At 35.4% G+C, this 21309-nt stretch overlaps 1 protein-coding gene across 3 annotated transcripts; it reads right to left on the bottom strand.

Moving 5' to 3' along the window:
• Nucleotides 1–16018: 16018 nt before the first annotated feature.
• LOC131168463 (glutaredoxin-like) lies at nt 16019–17205 on the bottom strand. Of its 3 annotated transcripts, XM_058127906.1 has the most exons (4): nt 16837–17205; nt 16644–16732; nt 16405–16503; nt 16019–16300 (listed from the first exon to the last, which is right to left on the bottom strand). In XM_058127906.1, exons 1-4 carry the CDS (start codon nt 16890–16892, stop codon nt 16233–16235), a joined length of 312 nt encoding a protein of 103 aa, XP_057983889.1. In that variant the 5' UTR covers nt 16893–17205; the 3' UTR covers nt 16019–16232. The 3 variants fall into 3 exon arrangements, with proteins under 3 accessions (XP_057983889.1, XP_057983888.1, XP_057983887.1); XM_058127905.1 differs by having other exon boundaries at nt 16019–16503; XM_058127904.1 differs by having other exon boundaries at nt 16019–16732; nt 16837–17029.
• Nucleotides 17206–21309: the final 4104 nt, after the last annotated feature.

Here is a 21309-nt window from a genome sequence, read left to right as displayed (position 1 = left end):
CTCACAAAACACTACGCTCTAGGATCCCTCTAGAACGCTAGGTCCGGTTTCTTGTAGGACCTGAACTAAGATTTGTATATTGGTGTGAGACACTTCTCAGTAAGGTGGATCATATTACATTGGTGTATGACCACATGAGTTTATTCCAATAAAAAACAATACTAGGTTCAATTGAAATGAATTACACATTTAAAACATTCTCAACCCTCTAATATAGAAGATATATATTTCTTGCAAAATATAGTTCGGCTCATTACGAGTGAGAGTCCCCGAGGTTGGGGTAGGATACAGGCCTATACACTATACAATCCCTCTGCTTGGTACTCAACACCATAACTTTGCCCATTTTATTTTTAAATTATGTATATGGCTATTGAACTCATCCCAGCTTTGAAGCATCACATGTACACCATTTACTTCCCTCATGGTACGGGTTGTGTGGTCCGTAGACCCTGATCTAACCCTGGCGGCCTACTAGGCTAGTCACATTACTCATTTACAAGTCCAACTTGGCCTACCCCACCCTCGATCATACACTAGGGTCCTTCATACCAATCGACCATCCAGATACCCACACTTAACAATAATGTGTGGTTGCACTATATCACTCACTAGCAACGGTACCGTGCCCTCATAGTAGCAAGCTCTTCAAGTGGTTCATATATCATATATACAATTTATAACGAAAGCACAATAACATGTTTTCATTCCATAAAGCATTTAAACAAATCCAGTATTTTTCACAAATTCATTCATTCCTCAGTATTAACCGGCACATATAGCTCTCGGCATTAAACCTGGCACACATAGCTCTCGGTTTAACCCTGGCACACGTAGCTCTTGATATTTAACCAACACCTCATTTTCCACATTTCCTAAAAACAATTTGGAACTCCAGTTCCCATATTTCATACCAAATATTCCCCAAGTTCAGTATATTTCCGTTTTACATCTCATGCCACACTTATTTGATTTAATATGCATTAGTATAGTAAATGGTCCGAAAAAATACAATTTAATTTAAAAACAAGGGTTCAAGCATCTCCAACCTTTATTTTAATACAAATATATGAGTTTTAAGAAAAACGGAGACCATACCCCAAAACCCTAACTTTCCCGAAACCATAAACCTGAAAAATTGGCAATTTCACCTTATGAAGTTTTCCAAATAAGTATACATATCATACATATAATGGTAAACTGCAATTTGACCTGCTTAGATTTTAGAAATTACTTATGTAAAAAAATCCCCTCAATTTTTTCTGGAAAAATGAACCCAAACGGTCCGAAACGGCAAAACCCTAGAAATTCTAACTAGTGAAAACACGAGTATTTGCTAGACGATGGATGAAAGAGACAACCGGGAAGCAAGGGAGAGCTCGGAAAAGCTTTATGGTGGAAAAGTTCTGAAACCCTAGGAGAGAGAAGAGAGAGAATTGAATTTATCAACAAAAAACAATGAGGTCAAACCTTTTTATAGGTGAGCAGCACAGGAGAAAATCGGCGTCGATTTTCCCTATACTCACAAAACCGTCACCGATTTTGCAGTTGACTCGCCCAGTTGACCCAAAACCGGTGACGGTTTTCTCATGCTCTCTGAAATTGTCCCACTAACTTCATAATTATACATATACATTCTCGGTTTGGGTTTCTACATTTTGTGTAAGTCCCTAGAATATTTCTATGGATTTTTGAGGACGTATATGTATAATTATGAAGTTAGTAGGACTCTAGTATTGTGTATAATGTAAAGACCCAGTGAATTATATTAATTAAATAATAAAGGGACGAGAGGAAAGAAATTGAATTTGGAAATTTAACAGGGGTCTCGTCAACGAAGTAGATTAGTGGGCTCGTCGACGAGGGCGTATCTCGTCAACGAGACGGTACCGAAAGGCTAAAAGTTAGTTCTAAATTTCGTCGACGAGGAGTAAGCATTCGTCGACGAACTTCCTTCGTGGCCTCGTCGACGAAGTGACATGGCCCATCGACGAATGTCAATGTATAAATAGCCCTAAACTTGATTTTTCTGCAGAATTCTCTCGCAAAAACCTCTCTCTCTCCTCTTCAGTTTTCCCTCCTTCTCTCTAGAATTTTGGGTCGAATTTTTGCCAGTTCGATGATCTGAGGCCACCACGACACTCCTGGGGAAGTTCTCTTCAAATCTGTTGGAGTGGATCATTGGTGGAGCTAAGTTGGAATCTGTCCCAAATTTAGGGTAAGGCTTTATGTTGAGAATTTGGCTTTCCTATAATTGTAGGAAATGCTGTACTTAGAAAAATACCGAAATTTTGTTTTGGGTAATGTTGTTTTCAAGGAGTTGAGCGAGGAATCCTGTGGGTGTAGGCCTAGTCATTATAGTGGCTTTTTAGTAGTCAGGTAAGGGGATAAACTAAAGCAATAATTTTTTTATGAAAATTATTATTATTTAATAGCAGGTTTATGTTTATGAAGCATGCATTATATGTAAGTATATTTGTGAAAATATGTATATTTGGGGAAAGTACTGCTGTTATACAGGAAATAGGATTTCAGTTGAGAATGCATGATTTTATTTAGCATTGTGTGGCATGAATATTATTTTACGTGAATTGTATTATGTTAAAGCAATTTTACAGATAAAGCATGCTTTGAAGATTTTCATAAATTACGAAATAATGCAGTACATTATGATTTTGGAATACATGATAAATAATATATTTATTCAAATCAGTATGTATGAAATGTTCGGCGCAAGGCTACAGTTATTTATGTTATTTGGCGCAATGCCGCAGTTATGCATGTATTCGACGCAAGGCCGTAATTATTATGTTATTACAAAATTCAGAAAATGCTATCAGTTTATTTATGATAAACAGTATATGTTCATGTACTATATATTATCAGAACCCGGATGGTAGATTAGTTCAGTTCTAGGAACACGGTACCGTAGCTATACCAATCAGTTCATTTCAGACTTGTGCTAACCGCCCCTGCTAGTAGAAGGGGTGGGAGATGGATAGTCTATGTGGCTTTCAGTGTACAGTTGTAGACGTCCACCTGGAAGTCTAGACCAGGGTGTGGTGGGCCCTTTGTACTTACAGATATTTTTGACTCGGCAGTGGTCGGCCAGCTATTGTCGAGTCCCGCCTTCAGGCTTCACAACCCGTTATGGGGGGTAATACATGACATCAACTAACTATTCATCCTGGGTAAATTTTAGAATTATTAGTTATATCAGATGAATTTATGAACAGTAAAATATAGTATGACTCAGTATGATTATAAAAATGTATGATTATTTAGTTATGAAATTATCAACATTTTCAAGCATCTAATATATGTATTGTATAATTATTATAGCATGCAAATATTCATGTTGCCACACAACTGCATTTAGTTTATTTCCCTTACTGATAGGTGTCTCACCCCAGCTTAAATTATTTTAGGAAACCCAGAAAAACTAGCGGATTGAGGCCACCATTGAGATAGTTTTACAACCCTGCCAAGAGGGTGAGTCTTTTTCACTAGGGTCTATAGGTTTTTGATATAAGATCCTAGTGTTATCTTTTGAAATTTTGGAGGATTGTATATATACACATACAGTATATGGTGGAATATAGGTACTCTGTTATTTTGTATTAAATGGTTGAATGGTTGAAATTTGTGTATACTGTTACTTAGGTTTTCGCTATGTATGACAGGTGTGTCCCTGTTACCCACGGGTTCGGGTTGACTTTATTACGCTTCAAGTAAATGATATTTATTATGGTTGATTATGTAGCAAATTAGGGAGGTCGTTACATATAAGGTTCAAGTATATCGTGTTTTTCGCTACACAGTTGATATATATTTATGAACAGGTATATCCCCGGTACCCCACTTTGGGTCCGGGTTGACTTTGTTTACAGTTTGTGGTACCAGAGTTTATTCAGTAAGATGGAAATATATAGCCAAAATTTTCGAGGCGTTACACATGTTGACTTTTTGAGTCTAATCCCTGTGTTGATGATGACAAAGCACCAATATCTTATGTGTGCTTTTAAGTACGTGAACAGGTATAATTTAGGTCACACATAAGATCAAGAGGACATGGAAGCCATGACATGACTCAAAGCTCATATCTGGCATTTTCTATGAAGATTCAAGAGTAGAGAAGATAAAGAAGACATTTGTGCTTAATTTGTATATGCATTTATTTTTATTTCTGGTATAATAATGCATGCATCTGCATGATATGTTTTAAATGCTCAGGTGGCCGTAGTTTAACCATAGGGAACCAAATGACCTTAGGGCTCCCTTCAGTCGACTAACACCGGATTTTTTCGATGTCTTCAAAAGGCATAGAATGACCCTAGGACACTCACTCATACACATATATGAATGATCATTTGAATAGGGTGATTACATAATTAAAAAAGGACTGAAATGTATGAAAATTACATGTTCGGTCGACCGAACTTCACAGTTATTTTTCACCCGGTCGACCGAACTCACTTAGTTCATTTGACCCCGGTCGATCGAACTTCCTTGGAGTCAACATAGTTGACCATCTGGTCAACCGTGTAGAAAATGCATACCAATGCCCTGGTTGACCGACCGAGGTAGTTCAAAATGACCCCGATCGACCGAACCTTGCAAAAAGGGAAAATCGCCCTTGGACTTACAAGTCTGGTCGAACAAACTCACAGTTCATTTAATGCCTGGTCAACCGAATCTCAAGAACTTGAGTCGATCGAACTTGTCCTAGTCGATCGGTGCTCTCAAGTTGGATTTTTTTTAAGCTTTAAAATGTCATTAAAATTTAATTAAACTTTTCCAAAATACCAAACGTGTCCCTTAATGGTCAGATATATTGAAACTCTATAAATACCCCCACCATAACTCACATTAGCAACTTTGATTAACCCAAATCTTCTCTTTAATCCATTGTTAATCAAAGTTACCCCAAAATGTTTTTCATTATTTAAATCATTCTTTTAGGGAAAAATATTTTGACCAAATCTCTCCAACTCTCTTTCGCTTGTTTTATCTCAAAATCATTTTTAAAGAGAGTTTGAAAGCAAAGTATATTAAATATCAATATTAGATTAGTGTTTCAAAGATACCTGATTATGAATGATATTTGTGCATGAGTGTTGGGACCTAAGGTCTTTTCAAGTACGCCCAAAAACCTGACGTCGGTCAATTGAATGGTGATCCCTAAGGTCTCTCTAAGGTCTTGAGTTTATAGATCCTACATGCATGCTATGCAGATTATTACTGACCTTTTTTTTTAATTAAAATTACAGACCCAAATAGAAAGCACAATGAATAAATATGCCGGGTCTTCGCTTCTCTTCAAGTCGCTGCATGCCATCAATATGATCCAGTTAGTATGATCCTGCACACAAATTTAAAAGTCATCAAATACAAAGAATATTTGTCATTATCAAAACCGAGAATGACCTATAAGGTCAACAATAATGACTAGCATGAGACTTTTGTGTTGGTTGCTCCTTGGACTGAATTAAGATAAGTTTCGAATGGTTTAATATCAAGTTTCTAATATAGATACATATCAAGGATTTATGAGCTTGAGTTCTGGCAAAGATGTTGCCATCTTCAGAATTGTTGTTTTGTTGGTTAGCTATTAGTTTATAGTTAAGTTATGGTCGTGGACATGAGAAGTCCTCGATTGGATAAGCAATTTTAATGTGGTTATTAGAGGAAGTTACATTTAGTTTTTGGGATTTAGGTTTGGGTGGAAGACATTGGATTTTAAGATATGTCCCACGAGCAATTTCAAGTCATATTAAGGTCAAGTCTACCATGGGATCAAAGACAAGTAAGGCTACTGTGAAGAACTTTGTATTGCAATTTGTCTGAAACCCCCTATTTTGGGGTTCTAGGAGTGTTACTAGAAGTTGAATGGTGTATGTTCATCAACGAGGACATTGATAAGATATAGGGGAGAAAATGCTAAGGTCTTAGAGTTTTGCGACCCTCACAACAATATTTTCACGACCCGAAAGTCAAACTAGTGCAAGTAAGATAAATTAATTGCAATGTGTAGTAGAAATTAAATAGCGCAATTTAATTAACTAAGCATGCACCCGAAAGTAGTAAAGAAATAAGTAACACCAAGAAATGTTATCGAGGTTCGGAAAATTGCCTACGTATCCGCCTTGGCTAACAAGCACAAGGATTACCCACTATAATGCTTACTTAAACAGGTGGAGTGGCACCTAAACAACCAGGTCAATTAGCATAGGGCTGACCTCAACCTTTACACACAATCCTTACCGAACTGGATTACTGCCCCCTCAGGCCACGCCTGGAATACAACAGTATGTTCACAATAATGAGATTGGTACAGTGATTATGTTTTTATGTAAAGCAGATATGTACCCAATATACACAATCATATACACCACCAAATGACATAATGAAGTAAGCTCAATGTGGCTGAGATGTCTACTCTCAAATATTTTTGCACGCGATGCAATCGATTCGTGAGAGTGCAAATAATATGATCTTTGTGTCAAAATAATATTTTCAATCACAATGCTCAAACAAAGATACTAGCCACACTTCAGATATCTCAACAAATGATTTTTTCTCAAAATATAAGCCTCAAGAGATATATATATAGATTTTGTTTGCAAAAATGGTTTGATCTTTGTGTTCAAAAGACAATACAAATCAAAGAATATTGCAACAAAGATCTTTAGAATATAAGCAAATATCTCTCCAAGAATTTTCCTCAAAATGAAACACACGAGATATTTGAAAATGATTTGAAAATATTTTTAGCAACCAAAATCGAATGAGAACTCCTTAAGAGATTGCAATAATAATGCAATACTCAGAAGTTCAAGAGAAGTCTTCTTAGGGAAGACTCATTAATAAAGTCTCCTAAGAAAACTTAGGATTTTTCTCTTAAACAAAATAATCTCAATCAATCACAAGTTTGAGAGAGCAAACCTATAAGACAAGAACACTCAATACACACTTACAAATGAATTTTTGGCAATATGGCAAGGTAAGTATGAGTGTATGATGCTTGGAAGTGAATAAGAAAGATTTTGGAATTCAGAGAACTTTCACTAATCAAGTTTGCTAATCAGTTCCTAATCTTTTCAAATGAGGGGATATATATAGACTACCTGTAACGCCCTGCTTAATTTAACATAAATGAAACATAAATAATAACAATCTCAACCCAAACCCGTGGGTAACGGGGACACCTGTCATTCACAGCGAAAACCTAAGCAGCAGTAAACATAAAATCTCAATCATCCAACCATAGAACATAATACCAGAGTTTACTACATCATCAAAATACTATACATATATACAATCTCCAAAAGTCAAAATAACACTAGGATCATAAAACAAAAACCTAATAATCCTAGTACAACGCTTACCCTTCTAGTAGGGAAGCTAAACCCACTCAACGGCAGCCTTGACCTGTCGGTCCCTCTGGGTTTCCTGAAAATCATTTAATATTCGGGGGTGAGACACTTCTCAATAAAGGAAAATAAAATAAATACAACTTTGTGGCAACATAAATATATATATATATATAATGCAATTATACATATACAATACATTTCATATATCAATGAACATACGTCAAAACATACTGGATCATCATATACTTTCATATTGTTCTAGTAACTCATATCATTCATAAATCGTTTATTATATCTAATAATACTAAAAAACATACCCAAGATGAATAACTAGCTGATGTCATGTATTACCCCCCGTGATGGGTTGTGCAGCCTGAAGGCGAGACCCGACAATGGCTGGCTGACCACTGCCGAGTCAAATATGTCTGTAAGTACGATGGGCCCGCCACACCCTGGTCCGGACTGTCAGGTGGACGTCTACAACTCTACACTAAAAGTCACATCAACTATCCATCTCCCACCCCCTCATGGGGTGGTTAGTACTAATTTGATCATAAACATCTGATTTATAAGCTACGGTACCGTGCTCTTGAACTAAACTAAACTAACATATGGATTCTGATAACGTATAATACATGATATTATAGCATCTTTCATAATTACGGCCTCGTGTTGAACATAACATAATTACGGCCTCGTGCCGAACATATCATAATTACGGCCTCGTGCCGAACATAACGTAATTACGGCCTCGTGCTGAGCATAATATAATTACGGCCTCGTGCCGAACATATCGTATATAATATTCTGAAAATAAATCAATTATCATGCAATTCAAAGTCATCATTTACTGCATTATTTCGTGATTCCTGAAAAGATGCTTTTCTCGTAAAATTTCCATATCATAATGCATTCATGCAAAAATAATATTCATGCCACACAAAACTGAGTAAATCCGTACGTTTCATTCTAAAATCACATTCCTGTATAACAGCAGTATTTTCCCAATAACATACATTTTCTCAATAATATACATTTATAATATATGTTTTTCTGAAAATAAACTTACTCATACATAGTAGTAATTTGCATGGAAAATAACTGCTTTAGTTTATTCCCTTACTTGACTACTGAGAAAGCCCCTAAAATATCCTAGCCTAACCCCCGTAGGATTTCCTAATCAATACCATGAAACTGAAAACTTCTAGTATTAAACTTCAGTATTCTCACGCGTACATCATTTCCTATAACTGTCGTAATATCAAATTTGGCTTAAAAAGTCTTACTTCAACTTAGAGATGATTTCCAACTTACTTTCACCAACAATCCGTTCCGCTAGATTTGGAGAGAACTTCCCTAGGAGCGTCGTGGTGACTTCGGATTGTCGATTTGGCGTAACTCTGACCCAAAATTGATGAGAGAGAGTGAGAGAGAGAGGGCCGAAGGGGAGAGAGAGAGAGAGAGAGAGAGAGAGAGAGAGAGAGAGAGAGAGGAAAGTTTGCTTAGTTGTGAAGTAAATAAAATTCGGATTTTTGTATTTATAGAATTGGATTCGTCGACGAATCCTTCATTAATTTCGTCGACGAAATTCAGTCTTCGTCGACGAATTCTCTTAAGCCCTCGTCAACGAATCCCATGTATTCGTCGACGAAGCCCTGATGATCCCCTCCCCTCGATTATTCCTTCCAAAGTGCAATGTTGTCGACGAACGCTCAACTTCCTCCTTCTGTTACTGTTTCCATTTCCCTTCCTCTTATTATTTAAATTCCATTTTTATTCGGGTTGTCACACTACCCCTTGATTATAGTTGTCCAGGACACATAGGGAATTATTATGATTGTTTTAAATCATTCTAACCTAATAAACTCTGTTTAAATATTTTATTCGCGGTAAAAATAATATGGCAACCCAAAAGCACTGGTCAATCGAAGGTGAGGTTCGGTTGATTGAGTGTACAAGTTCGATCGACTTGGTAAAATTTGAACTAGAAGTTCAGTCGACCAGACAACAGGGCTCCAAGGCGAATTTTCCTTTTCGCACGGTTCGGTCGACCGTGTGAGTTTGAACTAAGTGGTTCGGTCAACCAAGCGGTTGGCTAAACACACGTGTGGATTTGGTCGACCAGGTAGTTGGCTTAAGGTTTTTGGCCAGTCGACCGTGTGGTCAAACATTTGACCTAGAGGGAGTTTAGTCGACTGGGTAACTTGAACTGGGCATGGTTTGGTCAACCGTGCGGTGGTCAAACTGTTGACCCGGTGACCAGTTCGATCGCCCGACAGATTTATACTTGTGAAGTACGATCGACCGAACATGCATTTTTAATGCATTTCAGTTCTATTTTCTTATGCAATCACCTTATCCTTATAAACACATTGTGTTTATGCATGTATGAGTGTCCTAGGGTCATTCTAGGTCTTTTGCATTTGAGATTGCCTATCATATCATGCATGTAATGCGTTTGATTATTACAGCCCAGATCCTATTTACTATTACAGACCTATAAAAAATAATGAATTTAAATACAATACAAATAAAGTTTTTAGGGCCTTCAACTTCTATTTCTTGTGCCATCATTTTGATTTGCCAATTGTATTCATGCATATATCCTCAGACAACCATCAGATATAATAAGTACTTGTTTTTATCAAAACTGGGTGTGACCTATAAGGTCAACAGATTCAACTATGTTGATGTCATGAGGATGGTTTCGATATGTAACTATTCTGATACTATTGATAGTGTTCTCAGACCTAAGACATATGATCATTAGATCTCTAATGGTTACTTGTATGGGAATGAGAATACTTCAAAGATATGACTTTTGGAGCAACACCGAGACTTAACCTCTTGTGTAACGACCTGCTTAATTAACTGATTTTTTTTCCATAATAGCAAATAACATATTCTGATACCACAACATTAACCTAAGCAGCGAGAAGCAAAATCATATAAACATAACCATAACCATTATATACAATACCAGAGTTCTGAAATGTTTTCCAATATATACAAACATAACTGTATTCCCAAAATATCCTCAACGGGTGAGGGCTATACAAAAACGTGCCCAAAAATGATACTCACTCTCTGACAGGGCACTACAGATGCTCCTCTATTTGTGAGCTTGATCTGCTCGCCTACCTGGATCACCTGAAAAATGTTGCAACACTGGGATGAGCCAACGCTCAGTAAGAAGAAATATGCTATTACTAGTGTGTGGCAAATGAGCTACTATACATATATTATGAAATCTGTTTTCATATAAACATGAATAACTGAATACAAGAGTACAGTACAAATAATAAAATATACCACCCATTTTCCCTATTGTTTAACATAACAGTATTATGGTTATAATTTAAAATACTTCTAATGTATATAAGTATGATCCCCGTTTCTGTAAATCCGTACGTATGTAATAGTAACTGAAACTGTTCCCTGTGGCTATCTGTGTCATGACATGCCCCCTCATGACAAGGTTGTGCGACCCGTAGGCTGGATTTACCCTAACTGGCCAATCAGGAATAAATCACTGAACTCCGTCAGTCGACCTGCCCACCTCAACCCATATCTAGATTGGGAGCCTAACCTCTTTAAGGGCCTAGGTGGTCTACTTTATCACGTATTATCTAAATAGGCGGTTGCACTCATAAAGTAACATAGTATCTGTAGCAATGGTACCGTGCTCTGTAGCTGCAAGTCCAATAGGGTCTGATATCATATAATATATTTCTATACATATCTAATTGATTTACCATGATTCTAAAGTAATCGTAATAACCATGATGTTGCATAACTGTACTGTAATTCATATGTCGTAATACTGAGAACTGAATAATCATAATACTGAAACTGCATAATCATAATACTGATATTCGTGTAATCATGGTACTAGAATCTATATAATCATGGTACTAAAATCCATAAAATCATAGTACTGAAATTCACATAATCATGGTACTGAAATTTATAAAATCATGAAACTAGCATTCGTAAAACATATACCCATACCATATTCATATTCACAAGTCACACCATACATAAATACATAGTTTTCATAATTAAATAGGCTGTATAATATTTTAAGAAATACCTAGCATAACATATTTCCCTTACCTTAACTTTGAAAAGCTCATATGGAACACTAGTCTAACTCCCGCAGGGCCTCCTACACAACATCCTGAAACCAACATATGTCAGAACATTATATCAGTATTTTTCTGCCTACATCATTTCCTATAATTGTCATGAGGCCAAAAACTAGATAAATGACCTTACCATGAATTTGGGATGAAATTCAACTTCGTTTTTCTGACGATTCGCTCCGGCAGACTTGTGGAGAACTCCGCCAAGAGCGTCGTGGTAACCTTGGATCGTCGATCCGGCGACTGGTGGGGCCGGAATGGAAGAGAGAAGGGAGAGAGTGGCGTAGAGAGAGAGAGGAGAGAGAGAGGCGTGGTGAAAAATGAGAAATATCCCGATTCCCCTCTATATATACTGCCAGATTCGTCGACGAGACATGTCACCTCGTCGACGAGTCCTTTATTAAATTCGTCGACGAAGCCCTATATTCTTCGACGCAATTCAGGCTGCCTCGGAACCCCTCTCGGTACTTTCTCATCAACGAAACCCTGTGTTCGTCGACAAAATTCTTAAACCTTCGTCGACGAAACCCTGTGTTCGTCGACGAAGCTTGGCAATTTTCTTAAAATTATTTTATTCTCCAAAATGCACGCATTCGTCGACGAAGTCTACGGTCTCCTTCTGTTTCCGTATCTATTTTCTCTCCCTCTTATTATTAAAATGCTATTATTTTTTGAGTCACTACATCTTGAGTTATACATTTGAGCATCTCCTTGAATAAGAATGAGTACAATTAGATTGGACATGGTGTAGTCTTATCATCACATGGGCATGACTCCTCGAAACTTTGAATAGATTTTGGCCATTGAAAACTCCACACATATTTCAACTTTTGATTTTACTTTTATAAAAAGTTATATTTCTATTAAGATATATTTCATCAAAAAAACTTTTGATGTGAATGGGAGAGTAGAGCTTACTAGGATAGACTAATTAAAAATGTTAGAATAGCTTCTTTTTTTTTGTTGGCAAGTGGAGATAATTATTGCCTATTAGATGATATTGACGTAATATCTAAAATTCAATGCATTAGGAGCCCAGTTTTGAAGCTTCTAGTGAACTTCATGAAGTTTGTCCTAAAAGGTAAGCTATAATAATAAGACTTTCATCCATTTCAAGTAAGGAGGCTAGTGAATGTATGATAACAAAATCTTATCCTATTGTGCTGACAAGGACCCAGCTACAATAACAAGACTTCCAAGCGGAGAGCACATGCACTAAAGTTATAGCAAGATTCTATTTTATTTTATTTTAATTTTTCTTTCACTCCTTCTTTCAGTCAATTGAAATTTCGGGAAGTGAGTCATTTTTTATTCTACAACCCTTTTTAAGAACATGCACCAAAGTCGTAACAAGATTTCATCTTTCTTTCACTTTTCTTTTTTCCGGTCAATTGAAATCTCAAGAGGTGAGTCATTTTTTATTCTATAACCCTTTTTAAAAACATGCATTAAAGTCATTGCAGATTCTATCTTTCTTTCTTTCTTTCTTTCCTTCACTCCTTTTTTCGGTTAATTGAAATTTCAGGAGGTGAGTCATTTTTAATTCTATAACCCTTTTTGAGAACATGCATTAAAGTCATGGCAAGATTCCATCTTTCTTTCTTTCCTTCACTCATTTTTTCAGTCAATTGAAATTTCAGGAGGTAAGTCATTTTTTATTCTATAATCATTTTTAAAAACATGCACCTCATAGCAAGATTCCATCTTTCTTTCTTTCCTTCACTCATTTTTTCAGTTAATTGAAATTTCAGGAGGTAAGTCATTTTTTATTCTATAATCATTTTTAAAAACATGCACCTCATAGCAAGATTCCATCTTTCTTTCTTTCTTTCACTTCCTTTTTCTAGTCAATTGAAATATTAGGAGGTAAGTCATTTTTTATTCTATAATCATTTTTAAGAACATGCACCAAAGTCATAGCAAGATTCCATCTTTCTTTCTTTTACTCCTCCTTTTTCTGGTCAATTGAAATTTCAACATGTCAGTCATTTTTTATTCTATAACCCTTTTTAAGAACATGCACCAAAGCCATAATAAGATTTCATCTTTCTTTCTTTCTTTCTTTCTTTCACTCCTCCTTTTCTGGTCAATTGAAATTTCAAGAGGTGAGTCATTTTTTATTCTATAACCATTTTTAAGAACATGCACCAAAATCATAGCAAGATTCCATCTTTCTTTCTTTCACTCCTTTTTCCAGAGTCATTTTTTATTATATAACCTTTTTTAAGAGCATGCACCAAAGTCATAGTAAGATTTCATCTTTCGTTCTTTCTTTTCTTTCTTTCTTCCTTTCACCCCTTTTTTGGGGTAAATTGAAATTTCAGGAGGTGAATTATTTTTATTTTTATTCTATAACCCTTTTTAAGAACATGCACCAAAGACATAGAAAAATTTCATCTTTCTTTTTTTCTTTTTCTTTCTTTTACTCCTTTTTTCGATCAATTGAAATTTCAAGAGGTGAGTCATTTTTTATTCTATAACCCTTTTTAAGAACATGCATTAAAGTCATAGCTAAATTCCATCTTTCTTTCTTTCTTTTACTCATCTTTTTTCCTATCAATTGAAATTTCAAGAGGTGAGTCATTTTTTATTCTATAACACTTTTTAAGAAATTTTAGGAGGTGAGTCATTTTTTTATTCTATAACCCTTTTTAAGAACATACACCAAGTCATAGCAAGATTCCATTTTTCTTTCTTTCTTTCCTTCACTCCTTGTTTTGATCAATTGTAATTTCAAGAGATGACTCATTTCTTATTATACGACCCTTTTTCTTCTTTTCAAAATTTGATCCTAATGCCTCTTAACAAAAATTGGCTCAAATCATTAACTTCCATTTGAATTAAAGATTTTGGTGAATAAAAGAAAAAAAATGAGAAAGAAACTCATTTATTTATTGTATTTTTCTCTCTATAACAAATACTACTAAAAATAAAAATTTGTTCTAATATTATTAAAAATTAAGAAAAATTAAATAAGAATAGCATTTAAAATCATATTTTTTTTATTCATTAATTTAGTATATTTTTTTATTTTTCTCTTTATTTTTCAAGATAACCAAACATGAGAAATTAAATTCCTTCACCTCATTTTTCAAGTTTCAAACATAGCCTAACAGATACACTAACAAAACTAATAAATACTGCAAATGGTATGTTTGGACACAAGGCAGTGACCAGACTCGATATTAGGGGTGTACAAAAATTACCGAAAAACCGAAAACCGGACCGAAACCATAAACGGTTTGGTTTTTCGGTTTTCGGTTTCGATTTTCAAAAATAAAAAGGTTCGGCTTCGATTTCGATTTCTGTTTCGGTTTTATGTTGAAACCGAACTGAAAAAAATCGAAAAACCGATTTATATAATATATAATGTGGCTAGTAAAAACATAGCATGCAATATAGCCATATAGCCACTATAGGAAAAAAAAAAAAATCCTCAATAAATTTGTAAGAACTTTATGAAAAATAAAGATTATTTTTGTTAAAAGTGTCCAACATATTTTATTTTGTTAAAATTATGAGCCCCTATAAAAAATTAAAATGCTCAATAAATTTTCAACAACTTTATAAAAAATAAAGAATATTTTTTTTTGTAAAAAAAATCGGTTTAAAACCGAAAAACTGCAACCGAATCGCCAAATTTTCGGCTTTCAATTAAAGCATAATTTCGGTTCGGTTTTGGTTCGAAAATCCCAAAACCGAAAATTTTGGTTCGGTTTTCGGTTCTAGCCAAAACCGAACCGTGTACACCCCTACTCGATATCACTCGATAAATTATACAGGGACCTACCCCTCCACATGTTCATGCACCTACTCGATATCACTCGATAAATTATACAGGGACCTCCCCCTCCACATGTTCATGTACTTATTTTCTTAATATTAGACATGGTAAATTGATCCTACATTTATTAATATCAAAAAGGAATAATTTTCAGTATATATAATTAAGGAAACAGGCACACGGAAACGTGGAGGGTGAGGTCCCCCGTATAATTTCTCGTATCACTCCCTTCGAGCCCTTGACTTGTACATCTCTTATTACACGAAGAGCTCATCTCAACTCCAATTTCTCTCACCTGTGTGGTGACCAGTGTAAGGAGCCCATTTTCAGCCAAAAACTCGAATCATTCTGGCCATCTGCATTATTCAACCTTAAGCTTAAGCTGATTAGGAACATAATTACGGGGCTACGAACCTATCTCACCATCTACATCACCACTTCTGCTACACACACACACTCCCATGTAATGAATTTAACAATCATGGATCAATCACTTGCGCACAGCATAAACCATTATGGCGACCAAAATAGATTAGATCTCTGCCAAAGATTTTAGCCCAATTTGGGCAAAACTTAAAATCCCAAGCTCATTTTGTTAAGGATTGTCAAGTCTCAATCCAAGGTCAAACCCAATTTCAGAGAAATCAAATCAAACAGCAGACAACCTTTATTTTTTATCTATTTTTGGGTAAGCAAACTGCAAACAACTTGAGTTTCTGAAATTGGGTACACTAGTGAATCACAAAAGAGATGCTAGAAGCACCATGAGTTCTACATCACACGCAAATTCATAATATCAAGTTCTATACAAGTTTTGGTAAAGAAACTGACCCAATAGACCCAACAGTCCAACACTAACCGGGGTACTTTATTTAGTTATTATGTAGCTTTAGTTACCCAGCTCGCTGAACCTCATCAGGCGGTGACCTAGGCAAGAGCTTTAGCTTCAGTCAGCAGAGGTACAAGCTTCCCTTCCCTGTGCTTGGCCGTCGTCGCTGCAAATCAATGAAGAAATTACTCATCAGCAAAAGAATGTGTGTCAAATATGGATGCGAAACTGAAATCATCGGGCGGGCGAAGGGATCAAAAAAGACAATACTGTCACAGCCGCCGATGTGAACGCCGCCGATGAACACGTTCGGAACCGTCCTCTGTCCGGTCCACTCCAGCAGTGCCGATTGTATTTCACCCCCGTCACCTTTAATATATCAAAACCAATCCATACGCAAATGAATAAAATCGGATCCGCATTTATCAATTCAAGAAAATCCAGTGATGTTAAAGCAATTAAACAGGAATTTGGACAGGAATTGATGAAAAAAATGGGGAGTTGCTTACTTTCAGTGTCTAATTCAATAGCCTTGAAGGAGGCCCCCATATCTGACAACAACTTCTTCACCTCCACGCAGAACGGGCAAAAAGACTTGCTGCAAACGACGATCGTTTGTTCAAACCGAACCCCAAAAAATCAATAAATGAAACAACAAGTAGAAATAAGAAGAGAGAGAGAGAGAGAGAGGGAAAGAGAAACCTGAAGACGACGACCGGAGTAGAAGAAACGATTCCCTTGGCCTTGTCCAATGCCATCACCTTGCCTTCTTCGATTCGAACCCTAAAATGTAAAGAACCTTTTCCAAGCTCTCTTAGTCTCGCTCTCTGAAGCCTTACTGGAGACCTACCCGCAATGGATAGACGGGAGAGGGGCACTAATCCCCTGCGGCTGCATCTAGGAAGTAATTTTGCAACTCGGAGGCCACAACTAATCCTGGGCGTCCGTTACAAATTTCAGTCGGCAGTTTGAATTGCCATTTTGCGTGTTTTTTTTCGAATTTAAATTTATTTTAATTAAAATTATTTAACAACAGCTAGGATGGAACTTAATTTCTAAAATTGATGCGTTAAGAAAAATTTTGGATGATCCGGCGTTTTTTAAAGCTTTCAATAAAAGGCGGTACGCAAAGCAGCGTTTTTAATTAAAAAATATTATTTGAAGTAGCATTTTTTATATGGCTCATCCATGCGTAAGCCGGTCTTCCTTTCTTTATTAATAATTGTTTATTATATTATTGAAATATTTTTTTTTCTATTTTATTCAATTAAGAGGTAGTATCTCATTAGCGGTACGAAATAAGTAAGAGAGCGCATATCGTGCCACTATTTGGGTGGGGTTTAAAGTATTTCACCTTCTTCCAAAATGTATTTCACAAACTCCAACACCTGCACTTTTGGAAACTATTTTACGTCAACTTTGTTGAGATCAACCTTCAAACAAAACAATTCATAAATAAAATCCATGTGTATGATTAATTTTTGTTCTTGTAGGAGGAGAAAGAGTACATAGCATTGGAAACAAGAGAAATTACTCAAAGAATGAGATGTCCTCATATAAGCTTATCTAAAGGAAACCCCAAAAGAGCATCCCTAAAATCATCATCCATCAAACATTCACCTGTTAAGGTCTTATGTATTTTGCACACTGCTTTCAAGAGTCAAAACATGTAACAAGAAGAAATCGCCACACAACACCACTTCAAGAAAGTTTTAATAAGTTAATATTCTTTTCTTTGTCTTATTTCATGGGAGCATAAAATCATCAAATCTGAGTTTAGTATAAATAAAAAAGCTAACGGTCAAATGCAGTACAGGAGAATGATAATTTCAAGATCTTTCTATGGCAATCTCTCTCTCTCTGTGTGGGCATCTTCCTTAGTCACCAAAACTTCCTGTCGGGCATCTTAAGACCTGAGCTATGTTCCAAGAGACATAAAACATGAACTCACCATGCCAATCATAAATTATTGTCATAAACTCATAAACCTAAGTTAACCCAGTTATATGGGACTCCACCGTGGTAAGGTGAACAGGTAACAACAGAAAATGTTATTTAGGTTCAGCAAGCCTTTAAACTCGTATCCAGCTGGGGGTTAAAAAGGTTTTAATGCATATATCTCATTTCCATCCTATCTTTGGTTAGGTGTTTTTTTTTTTTTTTTTTTGGGGGGAATCTGAAAATGGATCCAAGGCAATCAACCCTGAATATACTCTAAGTCGTATTTTCTTTTCTTTTTTTTTGCCTACATTATTTACATAGATTTTTTTTTTTTTTTTTTGTGGGATTTGTTAAATCTATGAAGGAAGCACCATCATATTATCCCCAAAGAAGAATGTAACTTTGACAACTAGCATACCACCCCAAAGCAACATTCCCAAGTAAAAGAGTCCACTTTCCATGATTTCTTTGCATTATATAAGTTCTCATCTGTAGTAATCGGAAAAAATAAAATTAAAAAATATATATTAATTAAAAAATAAAATAATAATAATAATAAAATTAAAAATAAAATAAATTAATTAAATTAACAAGTAAAATGAATAGTATGATAAGGAAATATATATATATATATATATATATATATATATATATAAGTAAGCTATTATGATATATATGTAATATATATAAGTTAAAGGTATATATATATATATATAATTGTACAAGCTTCTCCAGGAAGCTTCGTTTCAATTAATAAGTTATTATAATATTAATATATCTATATATATATATATATATATATATATATATATAATTGTACAACCTTCTCCAGGAAGCTTTACTTTGATTTCAATTAATCCAATTGGAATTGAATTCCTACGCCAGTGTTCTCTCTCTCTCTCCCCTACAACTCTCTCTCTCTCTCTCTCTTTGATTCTGGACCAGTTTTATGTCGAATCAACGAACCGAAGTCACCACAACGCTCCTGGCGAAGTTCTCTGCAAATCTGCCTAAGCGGATTGTTGAAGAAAGCAAGTTGGAAATTATCCCTAAGTTGAGGTAAAGTTTTTTAAGCCAAATTTGACTTTGTGATAGTTACAGAAAATATTGTACGTATGGAAATACTGAACTTTAATACTAGGAATTTTCAGTTTCAAGGTAGTGATCAGGAAATCTTACAACGGGTAGACCAAGATATTTTGGGGGCTTTCTCAGTAGTCAGGTAAGAGGATAAACTAAGTTAGTTTGTTTTTAGAAAATGTATGAATATATATATAGCATGTGGTTCCTGGAAAATAAATATATTTATATATGATATATGATTTATATTTGGGAAATATTGTTGAATATGATCATATGTTGAATATGGAAAACTTGTTCAGTGTGGCATGAGTATAATTATTTTGAGATACTGTTTTCTGGGAATAGGATTATGATATGAATTTTATAATGGAAAACCGGCGTACGGGCCGAGATTTTTATATATGTGGTTGCCGGCGTACGGGTCGTGCTATGTTGTGATTTGCCAGCATATAGGTTGTGCTATGATGTGATGTGCCGGCATACAGGTCGTGCTATGTTGTGATTTGTCAGTGTATGGGCTATGCTATAACGTGATTTACCGGCGTATAGGCCGTGCTATGATAAAATGTGCAATACCTGCATACGGGCCGATGATTTTCATGATATATGTATATATGAAAAATGATATGATTGATGTGAAAATTAATGATATTAGATATCCATGTATCACGGTTTTAACATATGTTATATAGTATCAGAACCTGGTTGGCTTGGTTTAGGCTAGCACTTGCACGGTATCGTTACATGTGTCCATGGTCTTCGTGATCATGATATTTGTGTTAACGCCGCTGTACGGAGTGGTGTGAGATTGGATGGTCGATGTGGTTTTAAGAAGTGTGTGATCGCCCCTGGTGTACGGACCAGGTCATGCAGACCCATCGGACTTACAGACTTATGATTGACTTGGCAGTGGTCGGCCAACCATTGTCAGGTCCTGCCTTCAGGCCACACAACCCAGTCATGTGGGGGTAATACATGACAAAGGTCAACTAACCTACCAGGAATGTTTTTATGTTATTATTATTTTATGAGATGAAATATGATTATGAAAATGCAATATGTTCTACCATGATTTGATATATAGGTATGTTGTCCCAGATTTGACAAAACGGTTACTGAATATAAATATGTATGGTATATTTATGACACAGAATACTCATGTTGTCACACACTGGTATTAGTTGATTTCCCTTACTGAAAGGTGTCTCACCCCTAAATTTTATAAACTTTTCAGGAGCCCCAAATAGGAGAGCGGGAAAGGTCCCACTGAGTTAGTGTTATGTATCTGCCCTTTTTGAAGGGTAAGTTTTGTGGGGACAGTTGGACTTTTTGGGAAATGTTCCTAAGTCTTACTTTTGATATGTATATATGGAAATATGGTGGATGTAGTCGCTCTGGTATTTGTTGTAAAATGATGGATGTTTTTGTATATACAATATTGTGAACATATATATATTTTCTGCTGCTTAGGCTTCCGATTGTATTCTAATGTATCCCTGGTACCCACGGGTCCAGGTGGATTATGATTGGTTTAGCTAGGTTATAAGATATGTGATATTGATTTTATTTATATAAAAAAAAAATGAATGAGGAAAATAAGCAAGTCGTCACATCATCAACCAAGCATCAAGCTTCTTGTTCAACAAATACAATATCCTAGTCAGCATAAATGTTTGCCTATATCTAATTATTTGATTACGAAAGGTCCCACATTGAAACAAAACAATATGTAAGTTTAAAGTTTGGGAAACAATAAATTTTAAAAAAATTTGGGATATAAAATTTTCTTTAACAATCACTTTTCAAATCCTCCATTCAATTGATTTTACAAAAATAATTTTTCATTTCAAACCGTAAAATCTATACTATAAAAACAGTGGAGGAAATGCAAAGAATTAACCTTCTCAAAACAGGGATACACACTTTTGAGCTCTTGCAATCTCTATGCAAAAATTGTTAACCTTATTGCAATCGGACTCTGATACCAATTGAAAGTTATGGTGTGATCCCAAGAGGGGGTGAATTGGGATTTAAAAAATATTTTGTTAATTTAAACTTCACCGATTCACCACATAAAATCTCATTTAAAAAATTAAAGCGTGTATAAAAAATAAGAATGACAATAAATAAACATTCATACACATGCAGAAA

Source organism: Malania oleifera, chromosome 11 (genome assembly GCF_029873635.1).
Source record: "Malania oleifera isolate guangnan ecotype guangnan chromosome 11, ASM2987363v1, whole genome shotgun sequence".
Taxonomy (NCBI): domain Eukaryota; kingdom Viridiplantae; phylum Streptophyta; class Magnoliopsida; order Santalales; family Ximeniaceae; genus Malania; species Malania oleifera.
This window is presented reverse-complemented; position numbering and strand designations above follow the sequence as displayed.